The sequence below is a fragment of the Prunus avium genome, chromosome 8 (genome assembly GCF_965620075.1).
Source record: "Prunus avium chromosome 8, drPruAviu1.hap1.1, whole genome shotgun sequence".
Classification (NCBI taxonomy): Eukaryota; Viridiplantae; Streptophyta; class Magnoliopsida; order Rosales; family Rosaceae; genus Prunus; species Prunus avium.
In genome coordinates this window covers 26354759-26378742 of record NC_142291.1, presented here as the reverse complement: position 1 = coordinate 26378742, position 23984 = coordinate 26354759, and the positions used below count along the sequence as shown (strand labels likewise).

General features: G+C 36.5%; 1 protein-coding gene across 1 annotated transcript; it reads left to right on the top strand.

Moving 5' to 3' along the window:
• Positions 1 to 3447: 3447 nt before the first annotated feature.
• LOC110773130 (indole-3-acetic acid-induced protein ARG7-like) lies at positions 3448 to 4179 on the top strand. Its single transcript, XM_021977639.2, has one exon. The coding sequence runs from the start codon at positions 3545 to 3547 to the stop codon at positions 3821 to 3823; it is 279 nt and encodes a 92-aa protein (XP_021833331.2). The 5' UTR covers positions 3448 to 3544; the 3' UTR covers positions 3824 to 4179.
• Positions 4180 to 23984: the final 19805 nt, after the last annotated feature.

The following is a 23984-nucleotide window of genomic DNA, read 5'->3' as shown; positions in this document are numbered from 1 at the left end:
CATTACCGGCTAGAAAAAAAAAAAGAAAAGGAATGTTTTAGCCATAAAATTAAATCTCAATAGGTTGAAGTTTGGATTTTTCTTCTCCTATATTTCCCGGTTGGGTCTTACATATGAGACGACCCCAAAATCAGGACCATTGGAGCAAGAATGGTCTTGTTGGATCTCAGATTATGCATCTCACTTGGGATGTTAGAGAAGTTCTTACATAATCAATAAATTAATTGATCTCATACACATTCATTATCTCCTCTATTCCTTACGTGTTAAATATTCTTTAAAAATATGCTTCCATGTTTTGTGAATATATAATTTAGCCTCTTTTTTTTAATTAATGTCACATTTTGCATTTGACACTTAAAGAAAAATGTTTAACTCCACCCAAAGTGCCAAATATCATATTATTTTATTACATTTTAAAAAGCAAATGGAGCACATATTATGCATAAAGTTTTAAAATAGAGTTCCATGACTGAAAAATATTAAACTAATATTTGACATCAAGTTTTTTGATATGTTATTTTTGAAGTATATCTTCCAGCCTTTAAATTCATGCATGATTTGACTACTCGGTTTGAGCAATTTTAATCTTTAATTTTTGTCATTTCATGTCCCAGTGATAATTTGACATATCGATTGAAGATGCTCATGATGAATTATATGCTTTGATTTATCTAGTATTGTAGCATATACCAAGCAAGCAATTGACTAGAACCACGTACAAAGATGCACCCTAATTATTTTTTCTTTTTATTAACACTAGCCTCTCCGCACTCGCCTCTGCGCTTGCGAGAGGCTTTTTTTAAAAAAATTTAAATTTATTTTAGAATTAAAAAAAGATAATGGGTAGTTATATTCCATAAAAATAGGATCTATTATCTGATTTTTCTTTTAATTTTTTTTTATTTATGAAAAAAATATGAATTTACCTTATTATCCTCACTTAATTAATAATTTCAATTCTTAATGTTTGCATTAACCAAAGGCATTTTATGGTATTATAAATGTTTCACCATTCTCTGCCTTTTGCTTTATATATACTAGCCTCTCCACACGCGTTTCCGCGCTTGTGAGAGGTTTTTTTTAAAAAAATTCTAAAATCTCCGTTGGTCAAAGTGGGATCTTACAATCCACCCCCTTTAGGAGCCCGACGTCCTCGTCGGCACACTCGCACCACACGACAGAGTGGCTCTGATACCAAATTGTCACATCCCAGGATCGGCTCCACCGTAGCACGATATTGTCCGCTTTGGGCCCCCCTCTCTGCCTTCACGGTTTTGTTTCTGGGAGCTCAGGAGTAACTTCCCAGTGGGTCACCCATCCTGGGATTGCTCTAGCCCCCAACTCGCTTAACTTCGGAGTTCCCCTGACTCTGAAGTCAGTGAGCTCCCAAAAGGCCTCGTGCTAGATGGATGCGGGCATGCACATATAAGGCACATCAACCCCCTCTCCGTTGGTCGATGTGGGATCTTACAAATAGTGTTGATCTTGGCTATTAGGGCATAGGTCTCCTGGTAGTCCACCTCATACTTCTATGTATACCTCTTCGCCACCAATCTAGCTTTATATCTTTCAATGGATCCATCTACTTTGAGTTTCACAATATAGATCCACCTGGATCCCATAATCTTCTTTTCGTAAGGTAAAGACACGAGCTCCCATATGGCATTTTTCTAGAGAGCTCGTATCTCTTTATTCATGGCTTTTTTCCATTTTGAGTCTTCTAGTGCTTTATTCACACTATTTGGGATAGATATATCGGCCAAATGCTTCACAAAGTGTACATGTGACTTTGATAATCTGCTTAGAGATATATAATTATTAATGAGGTATTTTCCTTTGGCTTTAAGATCTGCTTCGTACTGTACTTGAGGTTTACCACGGTTCTTTATTTTTGGAAGTTGGTATATAGGGGTATCTATATCCTTTATGCTTTTTGAAATCAAATCGTCATGATATATTTCATTAGTGTTATCAGTTTCACGGGGAGATGTTACCTGAATGACATCCTTAGCAGGCAATTGGTGTGGTACTATAGCTAAAGACGGGTCCGAGGTGGGCAAAATCTCAATAAAATGTCAACTTCCTCCTCCTGATTTTGGTAGCGTGGAGGTGATCGGTCGTTTTGAAGCAAAGGCGTAGGATGTGCAAATCTAGGTGAGGGCGACTGGTCGCGTAAGGAGGGCCACCAGTCATTTTGAGGCAGATTCACATCCTATGTACAAAAAAGGGGAGGCGACCGATCGTGTAAGAAAGGCGACCGGTCGATTAGACTCTGAGATGAGTCTATTGTGAAAAAATCCAAAAATTCGGGGGTGTTTGGTTTGAGATTCTCTTCCTGTGCTTCTGAAAAGTATATGTCGTGTTCTCGGAACACTATATCCATAGAGGTATTACCTTATGACTTGGAGAGTGATAGCATCAGTAGCCTTTTTTATGAGGGGCCTAGCCAATGAAACACACTTTTTTTGCGCGATGATCCAATTTATTTCATTGGTGATGATGTAAGTGTACGAATACAATACAGCCGAAAATTTGTGGTTCAAGGTTTGGGGTGGGAGGTATTTGGAGGGGCCTGACATCGTGTGGAATGAAGATTTGATATGGGTTTGTGTTTGTGGTGAATGAGTTGATTTGAGAATTTTAGGAATTTGATTTGAGAGGTATGTGTTTAAGGAGTTTGATAAGAGGAATTTGATTTGAGAGGTATGTGTAGTTTGATAAGAGGGTTTGATTTGAGAGGTAAGGAAATAGATTTAGGGTTTGTGGTTTGAATTTGAGAGTATGATTTGAGGGCTTAAAGACAACCTAAGGAAGTATATATAGGAGATTACAATGGTGAGGTGCCCTTCTTCTTAGTTTGATTTTGCCACCCATGTCCATCGAGGGTGAGACCTAAGTGCAGGGTGCCCTTCTATCCTCAAGACTTAGGGCGTGCTTGATGAGGACCTCATCCACCAGGTGGTGAACCAGATGGAAACCGTCTCTTCCACTCAGCTTGGACTCCATCATACCCAGTCACTTTAATACCTTGCTTAGTTACAAGCCCACGCTACATGGCTCATCAATTACAATGCTTCGTGTAAGTTCTTATAAGCAGTTATATCTTTCAACTTTTTTCCATGTGGGACTCTAGCATCTGAATTTCAAGAGTCAGAGCAATAGCTCTATATTCTTCAAATGCCTGTTGAAGTTGTACGAGCCATGTACATTCCCTTGATCAAGATAGATCGTGCTTTGCGCTCAGATACAAATACAAGATAAAACAGAAGACTCATCATAAATTAAATATTAGGTTGTGAGCTACGAGCCTGTCAACCCATGTTATGTTTTGATTTCCCACAAGCTATTATCCTTCACTGGTGCAAATCTCTGCGCCTCGAGACCACTCATTTCATGTAGCAGGTCATACTCTTTCATCTATATATACACAAGAGATCAGGTTCATAACCAACAACTCAAGTCTCTCTCCTTGCCAAGCATCAAAGTCTTCTCTGTTTGAATTCTTTCTTGTTTTAATTTTCCACTTGAGAATATAAAAACCATGGGATTCCGGTTGCCAGGAATTGTTCACTCCAAGAAGGGTCTAAACAAGGCTGCTAATTCAAAGACCTTAGACATCCCAAAAGGCTATTTTGCAGTGTATGTTGGGGAGAGCAAGAAGCGATTTGTGGTTCCAATATCATACTTGAATGAGCCTTTGTTCTTGGATTTGTTGAGTCAAGCAGAAGAAGAATTTGGATTTGATCATCCAATGGGTGGTATCACAATCCCCTGCAGTGATGAAACCTTCATTCATCTCACTTCCCGCTTAAGTGTATGAATGAAGGCAAATGAAGTGAACTGGTTCATATCCAAATCAGCCTCAGTTCGATCAGAAGAACTCGCCATGTCAAGATGAAGTAGAGGCTGTGATTGATCATATGCACATTTTTCTGTTGCTTATGAATCTGGAAAACTTCTTTGATGGTCAAACTGCTTGTGAGCTGAGCACGAAGATACAAAATTTGTGAAGCAGTCGAATGACGATAGCATGAACTCTCGAAGACTATTGAGCCCAAAATCATAACTCCAATTTTGAACTCGATGACAAGAAGATTTGTCTTTTAAGCCATGTACAATTCTAAATGTTTTGTTCTCCAGGAAACATGATAAAATATAATATATTTTGATTCCTCATCCACTTTATTGTCTCATTTTTCAGTAAGTTATTATCTAATTGTAGCTTGTATACAAAAATATCTGGAAGTAGACCAAATTTGAACATCTCACAATCCCAAGGTTGAAGATGGCAAATATTCTGATTTTCTGCCCAATATAATGTTAAAGATGGCTTATATCAGAAGTAATTGGACAATATTGCTTGGATATTATCCAAATAAAGGTTATATCCTTCTAAATTCAATTCTAAATGAGAAACATGGAAAAGATCAATTAGAGGATAAAAAGTACAAATATGTTTCAGTCCCTAGTAGTCCCTAGTAATTCACACTTAACCGGTCTCAATAGATAGGCAAAGATAGAAAGATTCTTTAAATTTTGTCAATTTATTTAATCACGTACTTAGGCTTGATAGAATCCAATGGCAGCTGCAATGACAATCCCAGTAGATTGTAGTTCTTCAAGAGGAATCCCATTTTTGTTGTCCTAATCCATTGTATTCTGCAGGAAGGCTAAGTACTGCTTTCCATGATTACAACTACAGAATCCAGCCTGAGATCACCATCAGTGATCTAACTGCACTGAAGCAGAGTGAGAATGAGCCAGCGATTGGACTTTATTATTTGGTTCATAAAGTTGAAAATGAAGTGCAGAATTCCTATAGAAGAGAGGCACTTTATCCAAATGGCACAAACATCATTGAGGATCTCTGTGGGAACCGAATTCTAGCAAAACCCTAGGTCAAATATTTCCTTCCATGTGGGGATTCGTCCCTTGAATTAGGGATTTGATTCTCATTAAATCCCTAATTGATTAAAATCTCCTAAACTCAGGAAAAATAATTCATTTCCCAACAAGGATTATTTTTCTCTAAACCCTATCCTTACGAGGCTCTATAAATACGAGGTTATGTAAGGCATGAGGTAAGCCATTCTAAGCTCTCCAAATGCTGCAGAAATTCCCCTCTTTGCCGGCTCCTCCCTCTCTCTCTTACACAAGGTTCTGACCACCAAACACGGCTCTGGCCACCCGGTTCACACCATACATACATCTCCGTACCCTTTTTAGCTTTTGTTTCTTTACGAAAAAATCGAACTAACTTAGGCATCGGAGGGCCTTTGGCCAACATCCCCCGGGTGTGTTCCTTTTACTCTGATTGATTTTGTAGGGAGAAAGAGTTCGAGGAAGGAGAAAAGGGAATCTATTGATCGAATATTCTAAGGGACGAAAATCACTCCCACAATCTCCTTGAGAAAAAGGTTCAATGGGATAATATTTGGAGACTTAGCAGAATTGGCGGATAAGGTCACCAAATATGAAGAATTATTGAAGGAAGAACAACAGAAGAGGAATGCTTCTAAAGGTACATACTACAAGACCCCTTCTCTTCAGTACATTTAGTAGAGGTAGAGTCAGAAGAGGAGCTAGAACCAGAGGAAACTATGGCAACGGTGGCAGAATTGGCTAAAATAAAAGGGCCAATAAGTTGTAAAGGTTTGCTGAAGGCACCAAAGGATCAAAAACCACCACCTTTCACTGGAGGTTTCATTCCAAATAAACAACCAACAAACAAGGTTTATTCTTTTGATTATAAAAGTTAGACGCTTAATTTGATGCAATGTTATCTCAGAAGGCCATAGATACACCACCTATACACATGTAGCCAAAGTCAGGAGAATTGAAGGGAAGACAGTATTGCAAGTGGCATAATTCTTGGAATCACACTACCAATAGCTGTGTTGTTTTCAGGGATGTTGTCCAAGAAGCATTATAGCCTCAGGAAAGTTGAAAATAACAGAGAAGGTCCCCACTATTGATACAATTCCTTTTCCCAAAACTCAGGTTAATATGGTAAATCTAAATTGGCTAGAAAAGGAGAAAAGAAAGTTGACAGCGGAGATAGGTTCCAATCAAAACAGGAGGGTTATCAAGGAAACTTTGATCAGACCAAAGGCAACTAGTATGTCTGGAATTGTTCTTTATAGTAAATGAGGTGTGAATGAGCTGGAGACAACCACAAAAGGGCAGGTGTTAGATGAGCACTTAGCAAAGAAGAAAGACAGTGCCCTAACAAGGCTATCCAATCCATCTAAATAAATCCATCCAGTACAGCAGAGCCAAGAATCCAACGTCTTCACCAGGATTGTGCAAGCACAATTATAGGGCATACCAGAATCCAGTGTTTTTAACAAGATTGAGTTGCCACACGTTCAAGTAATGGCACAAGTTCTGCTTGAAAAATCCACTTTCAGGGGGCAAACACATAGCTTAACTGGATAACGGTCGACATTTGAAAAAGAGAAATCAAAGAAGCATGGAGAAGACTCCAATTAAATTAATAGGAGATGAAAGGCCATGGGCCTCAATAATTGCTGGAAAGTGGTATTCCGTTGGCAAAAATGGCAGGGCTTCTTTTTGCTACTCTTTCACCACTTTTCCTTTTGTGATAATCTCCAAGTGCATCAGCAGGCCTTCCATGTGGCCAAAATCCAAATATTTGAGCCATATCGAGCAGAGTTGGAGACATAGGGCCAACACGAAAGTCAAAAGTGTTTGGAGTAGAATTCCAGAAGCACAAAGCAGCAGCAAATAGATTCTCATCTCTATTAATTGAATGCTTACACATAAGCAAAGCATCATATATGCCAGCTTTCTTCCAATGGCTTTCATACCTTGGAGAGAGTTGATCAAACCATTTTGATCACTTCACGGATCTATTCATCACTTTATTAGAAGGGTATGATCTGCTCAGATTCTTGCTAACCGAGGAATGGAGTATTAGAGAAGGATTATGATAGCAAAATGGAGCTTTAGCATCTACCTTAAAAAGTTTGGCCATTTCCACAGGAACTTTCCCAAACTAGGCAGGACCCAGAATAATAGCGATCCAGAGCAAATGAGGGGTATTTTCTGTAAGACAAAATCTTGTCTTAGTCCACGTAAGGTGATCTTCTAATCCTAAGAGGATTCGGTTTTCTTAGTTGATCAGGAAACAAAACCAAGTCTTCTATCTAAACACTTATACAGAGTTTATTAAAGAAAACAAGTGTAAAGAGGATTCCTAGTATATTATGGATTGAACCAAACCTAATCTAAATGCAACAAGGACACACGATTACTTCTTGATAGGCAAGGTATCGATGTGATGCATATATAAATAGAGGTCCCTTCCCTTGCAGCAAATCACTCTCAAATCAGATCTCACCCTATCTAAGAGAAAGAGAAACTAAAGTGCTGCAAAAGGGAAGAAGACTCTCTACAAGAAATCGTGATACTCTACTGCTACCATGGCTGAACTAGGTTAGTATTATAGTTTAAAAGCTTAGTACAGACTTACATGTGGTATCAGAGCTCTAGGCTTTTGTTCTTTAATCTGACTAATTGATCGTAAGCTATAAAGTATGCAGTTTTTCTTTTGTTTGCAAATCTTAACTGTTAAAGAGCATAAGGTTATCTCTGCTCATAAAGTAGTATTATAGTTTAAATGTCGCAACACAATATATATTGAAACTAGAATGATTGCGTGTTCAATAATTGGCTTATAAGGCTACTTGTTTCATAATATCTTGCTCGCATGTAATTGATCATTAGTCATGGAAGCATGTAGTGTTAAACAAATTGCATATCTTATTTGATAAGGTATGATCAAGGGCATAAGGTTATTACTGCTCGATCATGCTGTAAAAGACTTTTGATCAATGATTTGGAATCTGCTATGCAAATTGAGTGAGCCACAGCTGCTCAGTTTGTATGAGAAGGTTTTAAACTCTATAGTTTGGTCAATAATTGCATCTATATTAGTAGCCTTCTGTATTATTCTCCATCCACAGATGGGAATTGTACAGATTGATAATAATATGATGGAACAATCTGGATGGTAGACCGCATAAACTATCAAGTCTTCTCTACATCCACAGATGTGAGTTTTCTTGCACAGGAAGTTTATGTAGTTCATTGTCCGGGATTTTGGAATATGGTAATTTACACCCACAGGTATAAATTAACGTATTTAAGTAAAGATTTTGAGGACAGTTTATCCATGTATATTCATGGTGGAGTGATGCAAAAGACAACATATGTGAATTAATAGGAATTTCCCTCTATCCACAGATGTGAGGATTTAACCTATGAAAGGAATTCATATATGAACTCTCTTGATAAATCACTAAAAACATGTTTGATTCTCTACCCACAGGTGTGAATCAATAATGTACATATATGTTTTGTGTTTTAAAAACTTTTCGGAATGTCACAATGAACCTTAACTCTATTAGGCGCATATACGGTTTTGTTTTGTTATATGGATTGTCACATGATACGTGTTCTATTTATCGATTTTGATAAATCTCGCGTGTATGAGTTGCTGATGATAATTTATTAATAGTGATATTAAATAGTCATAAAAGTTGTTTTCATGACTCAAGGAAAGACATTTTGGTTGATCACATAAAGGGAAACGTGAGCTATTATGGAACTCTCTTGCTTGGCTATATGTTTTGCTTATGTATGAATATGGTTGATGTTTGGTTGTTTTCATATGAAATTAAGCGACTATTTCTTGACATACATACAGTTGGATTGATCCATAGGTGTAAAGGGATTGATACATACTTGATTGGGTTGGATCACATAAAGTCGTATTGACAGATAAGATTGTGTTTTAACATCAAGTTAAAGCAATATAAGATTGGCTGGTTTTGTAAGCTTTGTTATGCTGGTTGGTTTATAAACTTAATTAAGGCTGATTCAATATAATTGTTTGGTTAACTGGTTAAGTCCAGAAAGCACCATTTCAGTTGAATTAAAGTCTAATGACGGACATGCCTATCTGAATTAATAAGTTAATTCAATTTAAAGTTTATAATGATAATTGGTTTTTGCAGCATGTGTTTTATGGCATGATTAGTGTAATGTTTAAACACCTTCAGTTTTGAATTTCAAGCATAAAGAGAAAGTTGTCTTGTGAATGTAAGTTTACATGCTTTACAAGTATTAATTTGCAGATGCATCGCTTGCATTTCAGGAATATCTGAATTCTATTGACATGAATATTGTATCAACGTTCTCAATTCTCAGTTTTATCAACGTCTAATTATTTATCATGTTATATAGAATTCATGCATATTATTGAGAAAGATACCCAAGGAAGGATAACTCTTGAATAATCACTGAAAGAAAACTTGGACTTTTTGCATGGCAAATTTTGTTATAATTTCAAAGAAGATGTCATGCAATATGAAGCTTATCATGTTTAAGAATATTGTATTACTATTATTTCTTGATTGAATGAGTTGTATGGATAAAATTGCACTTTTGATTGAGGTTCATTAATTTTTGGTTTAAATCAAAAGTGGCATATTGCAACATATAAGATACTCAAGATACGAATGATCTTTTGATTGCTCGAAGTGTTTTAAACTTGATAAAGTGATATTTATATTCTACCTTTGTGATATGGTATTAATTGTTTCGTTTGCACCTACATGGAACTTACGGTTTTATGATGTTCAGAATGCACATAAGGATGATGAAATTTTGAGGAGCATATTGATAGCATTCATAATTCTATAGTTAACTAATTTTTCAGTTTTGAACTATGCTGCTATGATGTCTATTTACATAATGTTGTAGTACGAATTAATTTGTGATAAAATTAGGAGATAAGGATCATTTTCTAAGCTTTCTTTAGACGCTGAATTCATGAAAATATATTGAGAATTGAATTTTTGGTGAAATTATAAAGTTGAAACAGATGCACAGGAATTTTCCTGACAGTTTCTGCATTATGTATAAAGATTGTTGAATGACTCACCTAAAGATCTTCAAATTACCTGAAATTTTGGTATGTTGAGAATATATGTGTCTTCTTGAATTCTATAAAGTTTCGTGATTATTGGATGTATAGATTATTTGTGAGAATTTTATTAGTGATCTGCGTTCAGGAAAAGTATGTGCTGACAGATTTTCTGAGTAACCTTGTAGGTCAATTTCAGACTTTTTAATTTGCTATAAAACGACTCATTAATTTTTCTGTTTGAAGATTAATGGCTCTAGTTTGTTTGCATTAAATTTGATGCTAATCCGATTTATAAATTAATTATGGTAAATTCTCAAGTAATCACATATCATTGCTGGAATTTTCTTGACAGTTTTGTGCATTTAGGCTTATATTGTGAAGTACATTAGGAGCACGCCTTGAAAGTTCTTTTACACCTTTTTTGTCACAGTGTTTCTAATCATAAGGTTATTGGTGCACTATATATTGAAGTAGCAAAGTAGTGAGTGTTTGCCCAAGTGGGAGAAGTGATGTAAAGTTTTGGGCTTCACACTCAATACCTTATTATCTTGTATTTGATAAAGCTCATATAGGTTTTGGAGCATACTTGGAATTCTTTTCTGGTTTTGACACATTGAAGTTTTCTGAGTACTAATAAGCATACTTGGAACTGTTTGGATGACTGACTGTTTCGTTTTGGCTACTAAAGTTCTTACCATGCTTATTGTTTTCTACTTGTATTGCTTAAAGAAAATTGAATCGGTGTTTAAGATACAACTGGAATAAAGTTGAATGCTTCCATTACAATTTTTTTTTTTTTTTTTGTTTTTCTCATCTACGTGCAACTTACATGTAAAGTGTTGTTTGAGAAAGAATTGAATTAAATTTGAGCTCTAACTCTAAGGATTGGACTGCGATAAAGTTTTATAATGTATTAATTCATTTTATATGGTATTGATCCATTTTGTAACATGCAAAATATATGTTTTAAAACAGTGGGAGCGTTCAATGATCTTCTTTGTTGCATACATTTAGTTTTGACTGTTTATGATTAATCACTTTATGTTCCAGTTCTTCATTAAGGGTTTTAAGGCTAATACGAACAAAGTTTGTTTGGATGTGTTAATTGTTATTGTTAATTCATATTTTCAGTTAACAGTGGTTAATCAATGACTCTTACCTTTCATTGAATTTATGATTACTAATAAGCATTAAGGTTTTTTGTTTCAAGCTTGTAAGGTAGAAGGTAAATGAAAGGAAATTGCATTGGTTGATTGATTTACTGTATGAGGTTATTCCCAAAAGTTTTAATGGGTTGATTCGATTTTGGTTATGCCATTCATTTTCTATATGCAAAATCAGTGGGAGCCGAGTTTTATTCCACTTAATTTCGTTATTTTCTTAGAGACAGTTCAGTTATTTTGTTTGCTACTGTTTCGTTCAATCTTTTAATGAATTATGTGACTTCAATTTTATGTTTATTATTCTTGACAAATGAATCCAGTTACATGTCATCATGCAGTATAGATAGCTATAGTCACTGCATAAAGACATGAATTCATACCAGAGTCATTAAGGAGAGATCTTGGTAATCTCTAAAAGGAGGGCGTATGAATGAAAGTGACTTTTGTAAACACAAATTAAGTTTGATCATGATCTCTGCATTCTAGTCTTGACGGAAGTCTCTTAAAGGAGTCCCAAATGCAGTGTTCCATAGGCATGTTATGAGCATGGGATTAAGGAATGCAGTTTTTCACAGGCATGTTCGCAGCATGGGACTGAAGAATAATTTGGATGCTTAAAACAGTGGGAGCATTGTTAAGTTTAAGTAATTTCGGTTTTGTTATTGTTTTTTTTTTTTAAGTTCACAGTTAGTTTTGGTTTCAATGGAGGATGATCTGGTTTTGAGATTCAAATAAAGGAATTTATTTTTTCATTAAGCAATTATATGTTTAATGGATGAGTATGCGTTTTAATGCTTGAATGAAATGAAACAGAAAAGCTAGCTAAAGATATCTGTGCAAATTTCATTCATGACAGAATTGTCACTGTAACAAGTGATTAGACCTTGGCAGTCGAATAAAGGGACAATGAATGAATGTGTTCATAAAACTCTACAGTAGAACATGTTTGTTTTCTGTTTAATCTTGATGGAAGCTTATGTGGTTTTAAAGGATGTTAAATGTGATTATAAAGACCCTGGAGTATTAGATATTCAGTAAGGTCTTGATGGTTCTTTCACATTCCTTAAAACTGACAATTGCTTGAAGGAATCAACTAGAGTTATGTTTCACAAAGGCCTTAAGTGATCAACATAGAAACTTAGGGATTAGTCGATCAAGTGGGAGAATGTAAGACAAAATCTTGTCTTAGTCCACGTAAGGTGATCTTCTAATCCTAAGAGGATTCGGTTTTCTTAGTTGATCAGGAAACAAAACCTAGTCTTCTATCTAAACACTTATACAGAGTTTATTAAAGAAAACAAGTGTAAAGAGGATTCCTAGTATATTATGGATTGAACCAAACCTAATCTAAATGCAACAAGGACACACGATTACTTCTTGATAGGCAAGGTATCGATGTGATGCATATATAAATAGAGGTCCCTTCCCTTGCAGCAAATCACTCTCAAATCAGATCTCACCCTATCTAAGAGAAAGAGAAACTAAAGTGCTGCAAAAGGGAAGAAGACTCTCTACAAGAAATCGTGATACTCTACTGCTACCATGGCTGAACTAGGTTAGTATTATAGTTTAAAAGCTTAGTACAGACTTACATTTTCATCAAAATTCTTCTTGGAATATGAATGGAGTTTGCTTCAAATCTCAATGGCATGTGCGTAAACACCTTCGCTTGAAATATAAGGTGGAGGGAAGGAGGAAGAACTACCAGCACGGATTTTGGGAGAAGCCATCGAGAATATTCAGGCAGAATTGGGGAAATGTTTGAATTTTTCAAAGAAATTTGAAGTTTCAAAGCTTGGAAATACTCTACAAATTGAAGAACTAAGGTTAGTGATGATTTTAAAAGAGTAAAGGAGGTTGCAGCTTTATACTCTAAAGAAGACAGATTGTGGGAGAAGAAGAGTTGCCAAGAATTAACTAGCTGTTAATACCCACTTTTCCAAAAAATCCAATTAATGAATAGATGCGGCAGGAGCAAATAGATCAAAAGGGCGGGGATCATTAAAAGGCAGGTCAATCATTAAGTGCCGTTGTTTAGAAACGATTTAGACTTAGGGGTCGTTTGGTACGGCGGACTGTCATGGACTGGACTAAATCCTGGGACTATCTTGGATTGGCTTGGATTGGATTAAGCTGGATTAAGCATTGACCTACGTTTGGTGCTGCGTCGGACTAAGAAGCTGGATTGTAAAAATAGTGAAGACCTATGTTTGGTGTTATGTTGGACTAAAAAATAAATATTGTAATATTTAAATTTAATTAAGGATTCTAATTTTTTTTAAAGGCTTTCTAATATCTTTTTTAGAATAATAATATAAAAGCTATTTTCAAGTGTATTTTTATTAACTTATGTTCTAAAAAATAATAAAAATTCTATTTAAAAAAACTAGATAATAACATCATAATTGATATAAACAATTAATAAATAAAATTTAAGCTAAAATAATTAATTAACTATAAACTAATAAAATATTTGAGAGAACCACAAATATCTTCTCTTCTTCCTCTTCCCGTCACCTCACCACCTACAATCCTCCTCAAACCCATTTGCCTACCTCCCCAAACCACACAGCTTAGGCCATGCTTTCCACAAACACAACCATGCCTCTTTTCTTCACTATCACCCCACTTTGCCCCTAATTAAGGCCATCAGATTCTTACCGACATTAGCAAAAGGAACAAGATGGGGATGATTATGATGATGATAGGGTCCTATTGGATTGCTCACAGTTGGAAGAGGCGATGAAAGAGGGAAACGCAACAGCCTATTAATTGGGGAAGAAACATTTCCAAAGGTGACAGACCCACCATTAATCTTCTTCTATTTTCAAGAATCCAAATTCTTCATCCCTTGATTTTTTTTCCCAAAATATGTCACTCTTTGGTTTTTAATTTTTTCAAATGGAATTATTGGCTATGTGGAAATCGGTTGTGCAAGGGATGTTGTGGTTGTGCAGGGGAGGTGGAGACGCCAAGGTTCTGGGTTATGTAGTGGGTTGGGTGGTGATGGGTGTTTAATTTGGTATGGTTTTTGGTATGATAAGGTTTACAGAAAACAAAAATCCAGAAAATCTAGTTCCAAATGAAGAAGAAGGAGAAATTGGTGTAGTTTCGGACTCGCCTGTTTTATTTAGTGAGTTCGCTATTTTGTGAATCACTTTTCGACTTCGCTATATTAGAGCAGCGAGTGAAGGGTTTTGATCACTGTTGTGCTATTTAGTCTCATTTAAGTTAGTCCCCTCTTTTACCAAACATGGGTTTCCAGTATTATTTATGCCAGTCCAGTCCAGTGAGGGGTACCAAACACAGCCTTAGGGGACATTGTTTGGGCCTGAAATAAGCGCACCATCCCGAAATAAGCATTGGGTTCACTTTCCAAAAAGGTATTGGGCTTTATTTACCAAAAGTGGTGAATGGCCCATACTATTCAAACAAAAGGGGATTAAATTAAAATAAATTCATATTATTTTGATAACCAAGAAATAAATTATCACCAATGGTGATTTAATCCAGGGGTCAAAATTATTTGAATTAGTTTTAGCCCAAAGTTCACAATTTCTTAGATGTTAAGGTATGTCAGAATGACTCCTCGCCATTGGTAACTAGGCTCCAAATTACTTTGATGACCATGAAAGCTGGAAAGTGAAGTCATACTTACTTTAGTTGGAAATCACGACTATTTATTGTAAGTTCGACAAATTTCTTTTCTACTACCAGGATATTTGTATTTATGGAACCAACGTTGGAGGAATCTGGGCATTATTGCTCACTTTAGCTTGGTTGTTGCAAAAGGAACATTGATGACCAGGTGCCAAAAATGATCAATGCATTAACTGACAAAACTTTTGCCACTTGTGCATTAAATGGAGGACAGTCCAAAACTAAAAATATCCAGATTTCTTCAACATCATTTTTCTCCTATAAATACAAGAGTGCTTGGACTGGAGAAAGGACAAATAACCAACCAATTAAGCAAAAATTCAGCAATCACTCCATATTGATAAAAAGAAATCAAAGGTCATACGATCTTACAACTACCAAAAGCAGGCAAGAAATTCCTTAAGAAGCAATCTAGCTCAGAAAGAAGTTCAGAAAACCAAGAAGAAACCAAGATTGCCCTTGCAATCCAGATAAGGTAAATTAGACATAATTCAAAAGAGATTAATTCCTCTTACAAATTTGGTTCAGCAAATTAGATAAAACAAGAAGAAGTCAAGTATTTCATATGATATAAAATCCTCAACAAGCTTTTCAAATACATCTTAATGTCTTAAAATTGTTGAGGTAGCTTTCAAATCACTCAAAATCAATCAGAACAGGTACTCGTCTGCAGTTCTGATCACTTTCATAGAAACATTCAAACTTGGTATCGATTTCTATCTAATCTTTATTGTTGAAGGTGCTAATGTGCAATTCCAATGCAGAAACATTTAATCCAGTCAACAAAAGTCCAGTCCAGTCTAATCACAAGTCATCATTGAGACTATTTTTCAAACAGAAGTCAAAGTCCAACCCCTTTGAGAACTACGTAGATTTAATTTGTTACTTTGTGCTTCAAGCTGTTCTGCTTGGATTAGTCTGTTATACCCTCTATAAATTTGTGTATTTTGCTTTGCTTACCATTTTTGTCTAGATAAATTGTGAAGTCCTCACCAGTATGAGGCATAGAAAAGAACTCTCATGGTAGGTTTCCCCCTCCAAAATCACAATCGTTTATTTAAAGTCTATTACTTGGGGTGCAAGTATATAAAGTCATTCAAATCTGTTAGGGTATTATCTACTAACAGTGGAAGCTTGCATAAAAGAAAGTTGATCAAGAAACCATTAAGTGGTTAAAATATTAATGGGGAATTTTACTTAGTCTTCAACAAACTCAAATATAAAAAGGGTAAACAATACCATATAAATATTTAATGCTCTTATCATTATAAATATGAGCTCATTGTTTTTATATTGGAGAACATATGAAATTCAAGCCATTGTATACAGTGAAAGTCTTATGAAAATAGCCTAGATATTTTTCTGTATTACTCAAACCTCAACAAGGATTAGACGAATGAAGACACACAGGTATCCTCCAATGATGCTGCAACAACAAGTTTTATACAGGCATTACCAAAGATCACTTCGTGAAGTACAAATGTGATATCAATATCAGTTGTGTTGGATCATCAAAGAAGCCATCAATGGGAGTAATTCTTTAGGGGGAGCATCCAACAGTATTACAAGATTGATTCACGGAAGCAATGTTCAACTACGACATTCAGAAAGATGGTCAACATCATGACTTAAAAGATATTTTGTTAGCATCAAGGGGAGCGTGCCATCGATAAGATTCTCACACACTGTACCCTTTTTTCCTTTGTTCAATTTTTTTTTTTTGTCCCACTGGGTTTTACCTGGCACGGTTTTAACGAGGCAGTGTCGCACGCGTGTTAGTATTCTATACACATAATTTAATGTTACACATGGTTATGCGCTCTTTTTCCCTTTGACCATTTTTTGGCCCACTAGGTTTTAGGGGGAAGGTTTTTAACGAGGCATATTCCATACATTGTGGTATCCAAGGGAGAGTATTGTAAAAGTTTGAAAGTGGAGCCCACAAGTTGGAAGGAAATTGCCTATAAAGAAGGGGCTACCTTCTCATTTGTAATTGTTGAAAAGTAATGCACATTTGAATCTAGAATAATCTAGAATAGTTGAGAAATGAACAAACCAACTTAACAAAGTCGGTAACTCCAAAAATATCATGATAACAAAAACATGTTTTAGTATAAAAAAAAAAATCAAGGTATTGTAATATAATAAACTAACCATAGCTGTAGTATAATAAACTAACCGACATAGCTGTATACAAAGTCGGTGACTCTCCTATATATAGGCTTGTTGCCTTGAACAAAGAAGTAAGCTGAAAACTACAGCTATCCAGTCTCAAGCAATAAGCCAAGAGTGAAAAGGCTAATAAGCCGGCAAAAGAGTGAAAAGGTCAATAAGCCTAGTAAACAGTTTCTAGTTGTTGAAGGCCAATGAGCCTAGTCCTCTATAAAGCCTTGTACCCATCTATTGTTGAATAAATAAAATCACTCTTTTGTTCTTCCCATAAACCAACAATAATGGATATGGAGTAAGCTTTAATACAAGTAGATGAAGAGCTTTTCTATTGCTACTTGTTTTCTCTATATTCTCTCCACAATTCCCTTAGTTACATAACAAGCTTTACAATATGAATATTTTGTTGGAGATATACTAGGTAACTTCTCTACTTTAACAAACTAGCTAACTGAGTAATTAGCAAAGAAGGTTCGAGTGTGTTTACACCATAAACAACCAAGCATATTCGGCAATAGATGACTGATACCTAGGCAGACACGCCAGTTGCCATAGGGAAGAAACACTCCAAACAGACACATGGACAAGCCCTTAGAAAACGAGTGACATCACCTCCTTCTTAGCCTACCAAAGGAAGGCCCCCTTCCGAAGCGGTAACCACCTGTCGAAGCTCCTGACTGTAGAACCTAGAACCACAGACATGTGTCACCTCCACAACAGTTTGCAAAAAGTCCCACATCGAAACTTTGTGCAATACTCTGCCAAAATTACCACATATAGTTGTCTTAAGCATCAGAGAGCCTTCGGCAGGCACTACACCGGTGTCCGAAGCTTGACGACTGTTTCTTCCTTGTTTCCTTCTGCAGGGTTTTCCTGTACCAAGGATTCGTCACCTTCTCCCCCTCCTGAAGGTCTAGCACTCCTCCTCCTGAAGGTCTAGCACTCCTTTACCTAAGTTGACCCTACCAAAAATAGCATCAACAGTTTGGCGTCGTCTTTGGGAATCGACTTCCGAACCCCACTTCTCTACTAGTTTCGCTGGCTCCATCCCCCATCCGACCTCATCGTCTCTTCAGCCCCTCATACTCCGTTATGCCGAGTGAAGCTAGCCATGATACCCAACACCATAACCCTCGTGGGGAGTCTGATCGGTTCATAATTGTATATTATTTCTTACCCTTCTAGCTTATGATTTGGTTATGTTTTTGAGTTAAACTTGTGCTTTTAATCCTTTTTGTGTTTATCTTTCAGTTAATTGAGCTTTAGGTAACAATGATGGCTTTGGAGAACATAATTCATGCAATTCAAGCATGTTAAGGCCTAATTTGGATGAATTGATGAAGAGCTTAAAGACAAATTCATTATGGCTACAGCCCCCTGCCAGTCCAGTTCCGTAGGTCATATTGCAAGCTTTGTTTCAGCAACCTACATAGCTCGGATGAGGCCACATTCTTCATGAAAGTTGCTCCAATTGGTGTGTACTATAACATATCCAAAATTCAGCCCAATTGGATAAATCTGGAGTCCGTTACCTAGCAAACACAGAACCATGCTCAGGATGGATCCTATCAGCGCGGAAAATGAGTTAGCAATTTGTTTCGGCCTTAACTTCTTCCTCCGACCTTGGATTGGCCCAAATAACATATGGCTGGAAAGAAGACATTCTGAACTTCAATTTAGAGTGCTTAAAGTCCTAATTTGATTAAGAGAAGCCCAAGTTGTAAGCCCTTGAAGTTGCTGGTCATGCTGACCTCAGCATGTGCTGGTTGGATGCTTGGTCATGGTGAGCTAGGTATGAGCTATCATTTCTGGTTGGAAGCTTGGTCATGGTGACATGAAGATGAGCTAGGGCTACTGGTGGGATTTAGTGGTGAAGTGCATCAACCAATTCAAGATTTTCTAATACAAGTGCATCACCCATTTCAGATTTTCTAATACAAGTGCATCAACCATTTCAGATTTTATAATTCAAGTGTTGTATGCATTAGTCTTATTGAATTCTGATTTTCACTTCCCCTAGGCCTATAAATAGGGAAGTTCTCTAAGCTTGTAATAACACCCCAAGGGGGGGAGCTCTCAAACACTTCTCTAGAGCTCCCTTCCCTTCTCTCCCTCAAATTCTCTTAGTTTTGCTTTCTAGTTCTCAATTCTAGCTTTCTTTAATGTTTTCTTAGTTGTAATTTATTTTTCTTGTAATGTACATTCTTTCTTAAGTATTCAAGTTTGATTAGTTTCCAAGTTTCAATTATGATTTTTGTTCTTATTCATTATGCTTATAAGTTAATATGCTAGTTTGAATGATTGATCACCATTTAGGCTTGCATGTTAGCTATCTTGGTTTGAATTAAGAGTAGACACCATGCTTTAATTCGAATTGAACTATGAATAGGAAGAGTATGTATGGACATTCGACAACAGGGATTAGATACATGCTTGGTTGTTTAAATTGTTCTTCTATGCTTAATGGGTTCCTAATGCTTAATTTTAGGTTAGACAACAAATGATCAAATTAGGGAATTAGGAACACAAGGTTATGACCACACACCATGGCTTAATCATACTTTAGCTAGAATCAATCCATTAATCTAATTGAACTTGGGAACTTATCTGCTTGAGTTAGTTATTTCTTTCTTCCTTGTTTTATTTATTTCATTTCTTTTTCATTTCTGTTTTGTGTAGGGAAAATGAATTGAATCATTCAATCACCAATCCTCGTGGGATCGACCTCGCACTTACATACGCTATACGGCTCGTGCACTTGCGAGTATCACAAGTTGAGGATGCAGCTGAATCCATTTTGGTGCAGTTGTATCTACACAACAAGTTTTTGGCGCCGTTGCCGGGGATTGGCAACATAGTTTGGTTCTATTTCTTTTCCCTACTTGTTTTATTTTTATTTTTCATTTTCTTGTTTTTCTAGACAATTTCTTGTTTTAAAGTTAATGACGTTAATGGACCAGTTGTGTTTGTAGTCCAACAGAAAAGGACAATTGCCCAACAAGCAAGAGAACTGGGTTTAAGTCCCAGCTTACACAACCCATTGGTGCTTGTTGCTTTGAAGCATGGAATTGGACATGTGTTGATTTTTCCTTTTCATTTTTAGTTTTTTTTTTTTATATTTCGTAATCCTTTAATTCTGTTTCAAGTTTTTTGTGTTCGTTTTAGCAATTTATGATAGCTTAATAAAAATGGAGAGAGATGGCAACCTCAATCATAAGAATGGGGAGTGTGGAGCAGTGGGAGAAGTCGCGACCTCCAAATGCATCATGCTCGACCTAATCGCTTCAAGGGGGAGTATTCCAATCCTTTCTCTTTAGTTGTTTTGTTATTACTTCAGTAATTTTAATTTTCTATTTCTTTTATTAAAAAAAAAATTAAAAAAGATTTTTTATATTAGCTGACTCGTGGTAACTCCAGTGAGCGTCTCCGTCAATACAGTGTCTAGGAGTTCTTTAGGCGACACCTTCGGTGTCTAAGAAGTTTGGGTTTTAAGTGGGACCTTTGTGACCCCTCCAACCTTCCCGGATCCCCTGGCTATGTTTTCTGAGGCCCTTAACTGGTCATCCATGAGTTGCTTGTATATTTGTGTGTTTTTTTTTCAAAAAAAAAAACAAAACAAAACAAAAATTAAAAAATTAAAAAATTAAAAAGTTTAAAAAAAAATTGAAATTTGAGTTTTTATTTAATTTTCCTTGTAAAGTGCAATTTGGAACTTCTTTGTTGTTTTTTTTTTCTTTGTGTGGTCAGTTAGTTGTAAATAATAATAAATTAAAAAAAAAAAATCAATTTGGAAGTTCTTTGTTTTCTTTTATGTTCTTTTTTTTGTTTTGTTAGGTTAGTTTATTTATTTACGTGGTGTGGTTAGTTAGTTTATTTCTGAGTGTTAAAAACCCATTTTTATTTCATTTCAAACATTACAAACAAAGAAAAAAAAAAGTAAAACAAAAAAAACAAAAAAAACAAAAAACAAAAAAAACATTCAAGTAAATTAAAAATAAAAACAACTTCTTCATCTTCATCTTCATCTTCATGGCATGCCTCTATTATCTCTTACTTGCAGAATCTGCAGCAGCTCCACATGGTCCTCATTTTTTCTTTGCAGTGCTTCCACGTGCTGATTGGCACAGTAGAGCCGCTTCTGCAAGTCCGCCACCATAGCCTTCAAGGAAACTATTTCCTCGCTCATCGCGGCACACTCCCGTGTTCTCGCCAGCAATCGCATACCCAAATTGGTAGCCGAGACCGCATGGAGAACAGTTAAATTATTGGACTCCTCCACCGCTGCTTTGTCAGACCTCTGTGCCACATGCAGATGATCTGTCGGTGTGAGCTTGCTGCCAATCATGCCTCCAAGCAGCGCTGCTCTGTTCGGCATTGCCTCAGAAAAGTTCGGTATTACCTCAGCAAAGTTTGAGGCCGTACCGTGATGATATGTGGAGTTTGGGAAGACATGGTTTTGAGGAGCCCTTATCTGCGCATTCGGTGGCGCAAGGGACAATTCAAGGTTGAGATCATCAAGGTGAGTGCATGAGGATGCCATTGTTTTGTTTTTGGATTTTTTGATGTTTTTCTCTGAATTTGCAGAAAGAAATGCGGGGTACTCTTCTACTTCACCGAGATGAGTTTAAATAGACTTATACAGACGAGGGAGCCGAAAGCACTTCGGATCTCGAGGGTGCTATCCTGTGCTCTTTTCTCTCGGATCCCTTCATTTCTGGCGCAAATTGCGAGCACGTTTTTTTTTAAAAGGGAGCATGTCTACACTTTCACTTACTTTTGCCTCCCTGTTTTCTGATGTTTGTGTTTTTGCTTTTTCAGTTTTTATTTTATTTTATTTTATTTTCAATTATTTTCTTCTTGTTTGACAGGTTTCTTAATAATGTAGTTGGAAGAAGAGACAAAATTAAAGATGCGTCTTGGACACCTGGTGCAAGAATCCCAACTCTTCTTTTAAATTCTTGTTTGAATTGCGTGTTTATTTCAGTTTATTTATTTATTTATTTATTTTGTTTTTTATTTAATTAGGTAGTATAATTTAAAACTCATAGGATATTCTTTGAAGGAGCTAAATTTTTGGTAACTCCAGTGAGCAACCGCAGTCTATACAGTGTCTAGGAGTTCTTTAAGGCGACACCTTCGGTGTCTAAGAAGTTAGGGTTTTAAGCGGGACCATTGTGACCCCTCCAACCTTCCCGGAACCCCTGGCTGTGTTTTCTGAGGCCCTTAACTGGTCATCCTTAAGTTTTTCTCTTAAAAGAAGAAGCAGTTATTTGTGTATTTACTTAACTAAAAATAAAAAATAAAAAAAAATAAAAAATCTTGTTTGGGTCTTCGTGTTTTTGTTTGATTGTCGTTCTTTACATTTAGGGTCAATCGTTTCTTTGAGATAGCTAACGTTTTTATTTCCCAATTAAAGAAAAAAAAAAAAAAAAAAAAACACACATACACTTTAAAATTAAATAATAAATAAAAACTGAAATCATTTCTTCTTGGCGCTCGGTGTCTCGACCATAGGAGCTTTGAGTTTGGCCCTTTGGCTGTCCTCTTCCGGGGCTTCACGCACAGCCTCTTGGGGCTCATCACTTGAGCTCCCAAAGATCGCAATCTTAGCTTGAGCGTAACTACTCTCGCGATCCGCTTGCTTGCGTTTACCCGGTCTGTCTAGGTCCTCCAGTTGCTTTCTCATGTCGCGAGAGTACAACTCTACCATCTTTGATAGATTTTTATTCTCGTCTCGCAATACTTCTAGCTGGTGTCGATTCACCTCCACAATCCTTGACCTCTCCCTTTTCAAGCTTTTTATAGCACTCTGACAGTCTTCAACCAAACTTCGCTCCGCCGCCAACTGAGCTTTAAGCACCTCTACCTCATGGGACTTCGCAAGTAGGCGATGACCCAAACTTGCGACACATGCTGTACTCTGCACGCTCAGTGCCAGGGCATCACTCGTGACCCGGTTGTCATCCCTTGTCCCGAACACACGTATATCTTTGGGAGTCACTAAATTTCTGCAAACTCCAATGGCAACATCGTTGTCCAGGAGTATTGAGTCATTGACAGTCACAGGCCCCCGTGCAGAGGCAAAGTAGGGCATCCATACTGGTGCTACTGCTTGGCCTCGTGTCTGAGTCGGTGGAGCTAGGTTGAGATCTAACGAAAAGGGGTAGGAAGAAGCCATTTGATTTCTCACTTTTTTTTTTCTTTTTCTTGCTTCTTTTCTCTTTTGTGTTTCTGAGTTTGTGTGTTTTTTGTTTTTTGTTTTTTTCCCTTCTTTTTCCTTCTTATAGATGTAGTCTTTGACAAACAAACCCTAGCCGTTGCAGCGTCTAAGCGTTTTCTGAATATCCAGCGTTCCTCGAGTCCCACAACCTTCTCACTTTCCAACCGTTTCCAACACATTTGTCACGACTTGCTTTGTCTGAACGGACGCGTTCAGCAAAGTTGTCGCGCCTTTCCATGAGCCCGTAATTTTCGCTTGTGGATCTGCGGCGCCTCTATGCGTCGACACGTGGCTCCTGCTTTCTGCCCGTGACTATCCATGAAACGACATCAGGGACCACATTCCCTCTTTTTAGAAATCCCGCTTTGCGCTCATAATTCACGTTTTATCTTTTTAAGAAAAAAATTAAATTTAAACGTGTGGGCTTCAGATTTCATGTTGGGTCGGGTTTTACCGTTGTTGGGTTAATTTCATTTTGGGTTGGGCTTTCAATTGTTTGGGTTTCAGTTTGTGTAAGACTATCTGTTAGGGCTTACTGTTTTGAGTGTTTTACTGTTTCGTGTTTTTTTATTTATTTATTTTATTTTATTTTATTTGATTGTTTGTTTTGTAATTTTTATTTTGTAATTGTTTTATTTTATTTTTGTATGTTTTGTGATTTTTATTTGCTTTAATACCCTTCATTTGTTGTTATGACATTGGTTGTGGCTAATTTTTAAACATTGAGGACAATGTTCATTTCTAGGTTTGGGGGTATTGGAGTTTAGCAAGTAAATTTGGTTTTTCTTAAAATTAAAAAAAATAATAATTGAAA